The following is a 10,651-nucleotide window of genomic DNA, read 5'->3' as shown; positions in this document are numbered from 1 at the left end:
TAAACACTTAACCTTAATCCCTAAACTTTAAACTCAAGATCTTTAATCTTGTCAACAACCTCTTAACTTAGTGATAGGAGTATTATATTATGAGACATAGAGCTTGAATTCAATTTGTGACTACTCCATCTCTCTCCCCTAATTATCCAAAAAAGCAAAAGCCCCAAACCTTAGAGTTATTAATATTTATTTATAAGTTTTTCACAATTTTTATTTTATTTAATAATAAAGTGTCATGTTATTATTCATTGATGATACATAAGACACGTACACTGACAATACATCAAATATTTTTTCAAAAACAAATTAATTAAATGATTAATTTGATTTTATTTGAAGAAAAATACTAAACTAGTTGCATTGAGTTTGTAAGGTTTTTTATGTTTTTAAAAAGGGACAAATCTTTAAATTATAAATGAACTTTGATTTAATGTATAATTTGATATATGAACTTTGATTTGGTGCAATTATAGAAAGTTTGATTGTGGTTCAAATATATATATGAAAATTTAATTTTGATTTAATTATATACATTTAAAGAAATAAATACAACAATTTATTTTATATTAGATAGATATAATTATTTGTGTATGCAATATATAAACATCAAATTATACTATATCAATAATTGTGTTAATAATTTGTGAGAATTGGATCAAATCAAATTTCCATATTTAGAACTGCACAAAATCAAAGTTTATGTATAAAATTACACATTAGACCACAGTTCATATATAATTTTAAAATTTATCCCTTTTAAAAAATTGAATTAAAAAAAAGAATAACTTATATTAGGATCATCCTAAAAAACATAGTTTTTAGGCACCAATAAAATAGTGCCACATCATTAAATTTTAAAATTAATAAAGTATTATTTAACACTCATCTATATCTACTATCTTCTCCAACTTAATTTAACTTTAATTGAATTATTTAAAATAATTATTTTTTAATTATAAATAAACATCTTTTCTTTTTTTACAATTTTTAATCATTTTTCTTCAAAATTTAATATTTTTTATTTTTGTACAACCAATTTTTTAAAAAAATTAATTTCTTAATGGTAAGTTTTTTCTTTTTCCATTTTAAATTGTTTTATATTTCATATTATACATTTTTAAAAGTAAAAATTATATTCCATTGAATCTTCAATAAAAGAATTGTGTAAATTTTAAAGTTTCTATGTTATTTGATTTATTTTATTTTAATTAATTATATATATTTTTTAAAAATTTAGAGTTGAAGAGTAAGTTAAATATAGTTGGGTATATAATAAGAATTTTATGACTTTATAATTTAATGATGTGATAATTTTATTGGAACCTAAAAATTTTAATTTTTAAGATCATTTAATATAACCTTAAAAAAGTATTCTTTGAATAGAATTGGTTCACAAAATTTACTCTCTCTCTCTTTTATCTTTTATTTTTAGTTTTTGTTTGTTAATTTAAAAATACTAGCTGAAAATGGAATTCAATTCAAGTAAAAAAATATGCTTTTATTTGTGAACCAAAGATGAAATGAACGAAACAAGTTTAATAGAACAAAATTCAACAATAATAACATGAATGAAATCAAACTATGAGAATCGATTTTAAATTTATTTTTGTTCCAAGTAAAATTTAAATAAAATTCCATTTGATGTTTGATTGACTTAACCCTCCCCGACAAAAAAGAAGTACCAATTATATGTGTAATGCATGTATTTGACTATCTACCCAAAGGCCCAACCCCATTGTTGATGTTATTTCAAACGTCCTATCTTTTACCCCATGAGAAAACCCATGTGACCAAATATTTAGTACAACCCATGTGATCAATATATACAGTGCTTTTAATCGCTTTCAAATTAGCTTATCTTATATAATGTAGAGTTAGGTATATATCCCTTCTTTTTTGGCAATCAAACTAATAGATGCAATCCATGCCATAATTTTTTATCCTTGTTTATTAAATATTTCAACTTTGTTTCCTTCCATTTCTGTATGAGTAAATCAAATGAGAAATCTGAGTGTTTTTAAAATGCGACATTTGTAATGACACAAAATAATAATATGGGTTAGGGTAGGATAATAATTGGCCTTAAAACTGTTTTGGTCAGTCCACTTTTTTTATTATTTATATAATAGAAACTTGGTATATAATGTGACTTGACATCATTCAATTGCAAGCCATGTGCATAAGAAAGGAATAACAAAAGGGGAAAAAAATCCATATTTAATTCAATTTATACTATACCTATTACAACAATGTCAAGAGTCCAGTTCCAGCATGCAGCTAAGCTGTTTTTGTTTCCAGGAAAATATATGAAAAACGAAAAAGTGCGAAAATAACACACACAATGGGAGGCACCAATTTTTAACCACAGAATCAGCCGATCGACCATCGCGGTGGCTTGTTGTTCCTCATACATGTGGCCCCCCTATTTTTTTATTAATGTGTCCCTACAGAACACCAGGTCGTTTGATGTAATGACACGTGGAAAATTTGATATCAGGGGAGGAGATGCCCTTTACCCACACACATGCTGTGTCGGCCATTGAACACAACAAACTGCGTGGCTATTGTCCCCGCCTGAGAAACCCACAAGTTAGAGGAAAGGGGCCGATTTATATATGCTACACCAGACACGTAGGTTTCTATGGGTTCTTTTGGTCATCTCTCGATGTTTCGTTGTTTCTTAATGTTGGGTTGATGGAAAAAGGATACCACTTACAGTTATTATGATGGGAAAATAAAAGAAACATTACGTAAAATCCACTTTTAATATAATGTGAAATGTGTTTTTTAGTAGCAAAAATTTTATATTTCGTTACATGCCAAAATATAAAATAATTGTGTTACAAAAATTATAACCATTGAAAATATTTATAAACAGCATTAAAAAAACTGTGTTTTTATACTAAAAAAAATAAAATTTTAATATCATTGTAGTATCGTTGTACAATAATTATAATAAATTCTATGTCGTTCCTAAAAAGGTTAAAAATTTTCGGATAATAATAATTGGGTAAAATTTCGTTATTCTCTTTATTTTAATTTGATTATTTTTAATTCCCGTACATTTTTTAATTTTGGAACTTTTGTACTAATTTTGTTGAATTCGTTGAATTAAATTATGTTATTAGGCTTGTCACATAAGATAAATAACATAATTTAATTTAACGAATTCAATAACTATCGGTTGGATTGGACTTAAAATTTTAAATTTAAAAAAAATTTAGAAACTAAAAAAAAAACAAATTGAAGAACATAGCTTAAATCCGTAGCTTATGTATAGTATAAGATTAATAGTAGGATTTGACCTAACAAATGCTTAAGGGTGTAAATAAACAAAACGTTCGATGAACTGTTTGTGAACCGTTCGTATAATATTCGTTTATGTTTATTTATTAAGCTAAATAAATGAGTTGAACAAAATTTTTATGTTCTTTTAATAAACAAACGAACACGAAGAGAGTGTGCTCGGTTCGTTTATTTTCATGAACAAGCTCGTTTAAAAGCTCGTTTATTAACCCGTTTATTTATTAATGATATTTTCTTATAAAAATTCCATTAGTATATTATTAATAAAATTATCTTAAAGCTCGTTCATTGTTCCATTAGTATATATTAATAAAATTATCTTGGTTTGTATTTTTTCATTTATAATATAATTATTAAAATTTATGTTTGACTATTTTATATCTAAACAATATATATGTGTATGTATTTATTGTTTGTTTGTTTATTATTTATTAACATTGTTTGTGAACATATTCAATTATATGTTCATGAACATGTTTGTTTAATGTTCGTGAACATGTTCGATTAAGTTAAATGAACATGTTCGTGAACATTAAATAAACGGACATGAACACAAATAATTTTAAATAAACGAACATGAACAAATATTTGAAATTTTTAATGAACACAAACTGAACACGAACAAGCTTAAAAATAAACAAACGAACATGAACAGAGGTTTGTTCGTTCAAGCTCGGTTCATTTACATCCCTACAAATGCTATCGTTTAGGTTAGGATTGAAAATTTAAAATTCAATAAGCACAATGACTAAAATTGATCAAATTAGAGCATTCTGTAACATCCCCACTTAAAAAAAGAAGAAGAATATTTATAGTAGAAGTTTTTGAATAGGTGATCTATAAATAAATAGTAGTACAAGAAATTGTGGTCATTTTTAGAAGAAATTGTCAAACATGAAAACATAGAGAATTATTAGTCAGGGCATGTGATTAGGCTAAAAATTTGGTATCGAGTTCAAGGACTAAATTAAATAAATTGAAAAAGTAAAGAAATTAAAGTACAAGTATTCCATTTTTATTTTGATGGAAAGAACTTTATCACAATTAAAAAAAATCAATGATTTCATGATATCTTTTAAATTATATTTTTATTAAATAATTATTATTTAATATTTTATTTAAAATGATAATATTTTAATAAGTACTATTATAATATATGTAAAAGAAAGACCAACATCTTTCTTCATTTTTTTTATCGTTTACCAAAGTTAGGGGAAGAAAAACAAATTTCTTTCATCATTTCCCTTCAAATTCAAGTCAAAATTTTCATAGATTTTGAATCTTTGAAGCTTGTTTTACATATGTACAATTAATTTTTTATTTTATCAAGTACATTGAAAGTTACCATTAAAGGACATTGATGAAAACTTAAAAAACTTAAGTGAAATAAATATATTTTTTTATAAGAAATGATTAGAAGTTGAATTCTAACTTGTTAGAAATGTAAAAAAGAAATAAAAATGGATGGGAAGTCTGCTTGATACATTCAGCCATGGTGAAGGGGAAGTAGAGAACTTTGGTCACTTTGTGTAATGTTAGAACTAAATGATAGCTTGTGAAGCAGTGACTATTCTGATGAAGACAGAATTGAAAACGGATAATTGAGTCGAAAGAAATTGGAATTTCGAATAGGAAACTTTAGTTGTTAACTTGATGAACCATGCATATTTAAGTTTGTTATTATTACTTTTAGGATTATAATGAATAAATGTCATTGTTTCGTATTGAGTTACTCCTGTTATAGCTAAAAACGAAACGAGCATCTTAAAGGAGAAAGGCCAAGAAAAGAAGCAAAGCGATTGAAACTTCGATTTGCACTAATATCTTATTTTTATTACATAATGCTTTTAATATTTATTTAATTATGATTAACTATATAAATTTTATTTTTATGGATTCTGAATGGTTTAGTTAGTATTTAAAAGATTATATTTGAATTGAAAACTATGATTTCAATGATAAATTAATAAATTCAAGATTTTGAGTTGAATTTAAATATTAATATTTCAAATGGTTGAACAAGCAAATGTATAGCACGTTTTGTATTGGAAGCCTAATTTTATATTAGGCGATATATGATTTGAACATGAAATGAAACTGAAATGATAAATATTAGAGATTGTGTGACTCGAACCCCATCATTTGTTGAAAAAATAAATACAGTAGAAAATAAGAGGATCTATATTGTGCGAATTAAATTAATTATGCGATTTTAAATTTGATTAAAAAGCTTTTTTTTATTCGATTTGTCAATATCATAATATTAAAGTTTATTAATATTAGAATAGTCCTTTTATTGTGATGTTATTAATTATATTTTTAATCAAGTTTTAATTTATTTCTATCAATTAATTTGTATTCAATATTTATGTAATGATTTATATGATATTAGCACCACTGAGCATAAAAAAATATTTAGCGTACGGTTTGTTTATTTTCTGTGTGCAAGTAGTTAGATTCGGTAGGTCATTCCAACATCATCTAAAGAATCGAAGATTAACTCAAACAATGTTGGTGAAAAGTTGACTTTATAATATAAATGACATGTACCTAGGCTTGTCTATATATATACAATGTTGTGTTGTAAACTGAATTTAAATATTTTCGTTATGTTTTCTTTGCTAGTATTTTATAATTTTTGTTTTAATGAAATAGTAAAGCATAGAAACCTAGTTTATTGGTATGTTTCGAAAAATCTAAGTGTTGGGAATTGATTTGGGAGATGATTTAAATGTTGATATATTGTGAAATCTAAATTTTGCAAGGGTTTTTTTTTAACATAAAATAGGCAAAAATGCTGCAAAAATTTTTATAAAATAATTTTACCATTATGTTTCCATTTTGATAAAGTAAGATAGAAAAGTAAGTTGTTTCGGCAACAGAATATAATATTTTATATTTGGATCCAACAACTGGGTCACATAGAAACTAAATTTGCAACTTACATATAGTGCATGGCCTAATAGCATAATTTAACCAAATAGTTAATATTTAATTAAAAGAAAACCGGCTGCCTAGCAAAAAGAAAAAGAAACGGTCCGAATATTCCAAAACTCCAAATATGGAATATTTATCTTAAAAGTACGCATAATTTGAGTATAATTCAGTTCACTTAGCACAACAACATCCCTAGATAAAATATGTAGAAGAAAGCAAAGTGTTGTTTGTAGACTTGGACCGTTTACATTGATTGCTGATTATGGGATTTGACTTCGATTCTCCAATCTTTCTATTTCAGATATATTGTCGTGAATTACCAAAATTTTTTAACTTAATTAAGAAATAAAAGAACCACAGCGAATTAAGAAAATTTTAATATAAGAATCTCTTATACAGAATATGAGATTCAAAACATCTTCCAGTCAAAGGGGTTGGAGAATCAATTCCCCGTTTCTTGAATTAAACATGATTGTTTGATTAGATTAAACCGATGTTAGGAAATTTCTTTATGAATCTCAAATTATTATGTTGAAATTAATCGACAATTGTTGAACAAGTTGAGTAAGCGAGGGATATATAGAATCTCGTACCGTAAATCACATCCTTGGCATGCAAGTAATGGTAATCGACTGATGCTTCCACTTACAGAAACAAAAGAGCAGAGAAAATGAGGATAAACTATAAACAATAATTAATTAATTAAATGAGCCCCAACATTGGGCAGAGCTGGGCACTGTTCTGTCTCAATTTTCAAGACTGGACTAGATTCAGCCAATAGAAACACAACAATAATTTTCTATTGGATCAAATTAGATATACTGACTAGCTTCATGTGAAGTTTTAAAGAGGATTTATTTATTAATAAAACTTTTGCATAGAGAACTAAAGAACAGACCTAACAAGCTAAATGATGCGATTTGGTGAGCACAGGTGGCACAAACCCATATGATGCGAGCCATCCAAGGCTATGGTCCATGGCATAACTGCTAGCAGCCTGTTAAAACTGCCTTTTTACTTCACACTGCTAAGGCTAAAGACGGCTGTTTCAACAAAGGCATGGGATTTGGATTGTGGGACCACGTGGCGGTGGAGCCCCTTAAAGCAAAAACTCAGGATATGGTCATGGAGGACGGTGGGTCCCACATTTAGGAGAGAGGCATAGTTAGTTTGTTTCGTCGCTTTGTGTCTGGTTTGCTATAAAATGGGCTTTCAATCCCCTTCTGTCTCTCTCACATACATTCTCTTCTTCATATTTCTCTGCCTATTCTTCCTTTGAGTACTCTGTATACTCCTCTGTTTCAAATCTCCTCCTCCTCCTCCTCCTCTTTACCTTCACATTAACATCTTAACACTTGGTTCTTTTTAGACGCCATAATATCCACAAATGGGTAAGTTCTTTATTGTTGTTATTCTGTATTTTGGGGACCTATTGAGAACTGTGGACTTTTTAGTTTTTAAGGTAGCTTTTTACTAAAAATGCTTTGTTTTGTTATAGTGAGTTTCTTAGAAGAGAGAGCAAAGAATATGGGTGGTGGTGGTCAAAATATAATGACTGATGCAAAATCTGTCCTCAACATGTCAATCACAGTGACAGTATCAGCTCAAAAGCCGCCAGCACCTCATGGTTATATCTCCATTTCAACAAAGAGGTTGCTGCACAACCTTGAAATCAATGCTGGGGCAAGAGCTAGTGTATGGGTTGATTCCATGAGAGCTTCTTCACCAACTCATAAAAAATCCACACCTAATGATCAAGGTTCCTGGAATGTAAGTTCTAAAGCTATTCAACCCTTCAACAAAAAGTGGGTTTGCTCTTTCTTCAACCCAACAAAGATTCTGATTTGTTTTGTAGCTACACCATCCATCTGCCCTGGAGATGTTTGAGCAGATAATAGATGCATCGAAAGGGAAACAAATAGTAATGTTTCTGGACTACGATGGCACACTTTCACCAATTGTTGAGGATCCAGATCGAGCTTTCATGTCCAACAAGGTTGCCTATTTGTCTTATATAAAACTATGGTTAACCTTTGTATAACCCTTTTGGGTATTTTCATCAATACTTAACTTTTTCATGCTTATGTACACCAGATGAGAAGGACAGTGAGAAAGCTAGCAAAGTGTTTTCCTACTGCCATAGTTAGTGGCAGATGCAGAGACAAGGTACATTTCCAGGCCACAAATTTTATTCTAAAAAAAAACGCCCAACTTTTTTCCCCCGAACTTGAATATATTTTTTCATTTTTTTTTGCAAAATTGTAGGTGTATAAATTTGTGAAATTAGCTGAACTGTACTACGCTGGAAGTCATGGCATGGACATTAAAGGGCCAAAGAAACGTTCCAAAACTGACAAAGTGACAGAACATGTTCTTTTCCAACCAGCAAATGAATTTCTTCCCATGATTGACGAGGTTTACAAACAATTGGTTGAGACCACCAAATCAACTCCAGGAGCTAAGGTGGAGAACAACAAGTTCTGTCTCTCTGTACACTTCCGTTGTGTTGATGAAAAGGTAATAAAAAAAGCCAAATTACTATTATTAACTTAGAATTATTCCGACTATTTTATTGGCACTTGACCCTTTGCTTCAAAACAACAGAAATGGAGTGAACTGGCACAACAGGTTAATTCAGTTTTAAAGGAGTACCCCAAGCTACGACTAACTCAAGGTAGAAAGGTTCTTGAAATCCGTCCTACTATTAAATGGGACAAAGGGAAAGCCCTTGAAATTTTATTAGAATCTCTTGGTAAGTTGTTTTTTTTTTTAAATATAAATAATATTTGATGTATTGACGGGAGTATGTGTACTAACAGTTATTATAAACATCTTTTTATAGGATTCGCTAACTGTACTGATGTTTTCCCTGTCTATATCGGAGATGATCGCACAGATGAAGATGCATTTAAGGTATCCAATGCTCAAAATTAAGGGCAAGGCATGTCTTTGCTTTATTAAACTTGTAGATCTTGTGCTAACAGTTGTGTTTTTTTCCCATTGTTATTAGATATTGAGAGACAGAGGACAAGGTTTCGGAATTCTTGTCTCAAAGTACCCCAAAGACACCAATGCATCATATTCTTTACAAGAACCAGATGAGGTAAGTTCCAAAACTAGCACAAACAAGTATTATTTTATTTTTGTTTTGGTAACTTGATCATAATCTTTCCTTTCTTGCAGGTTATGGATTTTTTACAGCGTCTGGTTGAATGGAAACAATTATCTATGGGAGCTTAATCCAAAATTTAAAAATTAGGAAGATATGGAAAAATATTTGTCCACCCTAGCAAACGGAAATATAAAGGGTTGGGACGAGATTATGTAGTAAATTCTTGTTCAAGATAAAGAAAAATGAACAAGAAAAAAAAAAGAATATATATATATATAATACATGTATTGTATCTCTAGGCTTGAAGGCCTTGCACATCTTGTAACTAGCATGGTACAAGGGTAATGACTTGTAGCTTCATAATTCGTCTATTATGCATAGAAATGTTACTCTCCTTGTTTCTCTCTTTATCCCTCTTATTAACAAAAGCAAAGTTTACGTTGCTTTGGTTCTTCATTTAATCTTTTAAATATTTATGTTGGATATATATTCAAATATAAGTATTGAGAAATGATTCAGCAATTATAATGTCAAGTCTAAAAACTGATTGAACATACTCATATCTAATGTTTACTTACATTGGACGATAACACTTGAATACGAATAACATAAAAAACAAAACTATCTCATTTTCACTATATTGATGAATATAAAGTTTTCTCGTGGAAGGGAATTATAATATTAAGCATATTCATTGAAAATTGATTTAAAAAGTCTGATGCGCTACTTAACACTTAAATTTCAGGTACTCAGCATATGCATCTGCAAATTTAATTTTAAGTTATTGCTTTTGTTTTTGTTAACTCAAAATAAAAAGCTAAGCCTATGCTTATGCTTGTGCTTTTAACTTTAATCTAATTTCCTTTTTGGGCCAAATTTCTCAGCTATTATCCAACCTTGTCTGTGAATAAGTTCATTTTTTTTTTAAATTTTTTCTATAAAGAATGCTGCCTTTGTCACTTCATTAGCGGACAGACAGTTTGGTATTTAACTGAATGGACACTGTAAAAGGACTAACTGAGGGTGGAGAAGATTTAGTCTCTTGAAAGTGAAAGAATTTGATAAAAACATGATGTATTTGGAATATAAAACAAAAATATATATAATTCTTGATACAAAGGTAATATGGAGGAGGGTACAGTGGTGCTGATGGAGGCCGTTTCACCCAATCGGGGCAGAGTGTTGGAAGTTATAGAGACTGGAGGTGAAGAAAGTATGAAGGTTAAGTGCTGAAGGTAAGTTGACAGAGTATAGGCAAGTATATTCAAGAGCTGATCCTCTCTTCACCGTTTAGGG

The 10,651-nt window shown here is 29.0% G+C and overlaps 1 protein-coding gene across 2 annotated transcripts; it reads left to right on the top strand.

Moving 5' to 3' along the window:
- Positions 1-7,473: 7,473 nt before the first annotated feature.
- On the top strand, positions 7,474-9,748 carry LOC107913689 (probable trehalose-phosphate phosphatase J). 2 transcript variants are annotated; one of them, XM_016842348.2, is made up of 9 exons: positions 7,474-7,634; positions 7,835-8,013; positions 8,099-8,239; positions 8,338-8,409; positions 8,509-8,760; positions 8,848-8,995; positions 9,086-9,156; positions 9,254-9,346; positions 9,427-9,748. In XM_016842348.2, the coding sequence occupies exons 1-9, from the start codon at positions 7,631-7,633 to the stop codon at positions 9,481-9,483; spliced, it is 1,017 nt and encodes a 338-aa protein (XP_016697837.1). In that variant the 5' UTR covers positions 7,474-7,630; the 3' UTR covers positions 9,484-9,748. The 2 variants fall into 2 exon arrangements, with proteins under 2 accessions (XP_016697837.1, XP_016697836.1); XM_016842347.2 differs by having other exon boundaries at positions 7,476-7,634; positions 7,742-8,013.
- The last annotated feature ends 903 nt before the right edge of the window (positions 9,749-10,651 follow it).

Source organism: Gossypium hirsutum, chromosome D11 (assembly GCF_007990345.1).
Source record: "Gossypium hirsutum isolate 1008001.06 chromosome D11, Gossypium_hirsutum_v2.1, whole genome shotgun sequence".
Taxonomy (NCBI): Eukaryota; Viridiplantae; Streptophyta; class Magnoliopsida; order Malvales; family Malvaceae; genus Gossypium; species Gossypium hirsutum.
The sequence above is the reverse complement of the archived record's forward strand: the minus strand, read 5'-3'. Positions and strand labels throughout refer to the sequence as shown.

Excerpts from the sequence above, each read along its gene's own strand:
- LOC107913689 (XM_016842347.2), top strand. Across the intron at positions 8,410-8,508 it reads GTGGCAGATGCAGAGACAAG|GTGTATAAATTTGTGAAATT; the intron begins GTACATTTCCAG and ends GCAAAATTGTAG. Across the intron at positions 9,157-9,253 it reads CAGATGAAGATGCATTTAAG|ATATTGAGAGACAGAGGACA; the intron begins GTATCCAATGCT and ends CATTGTTATTAG.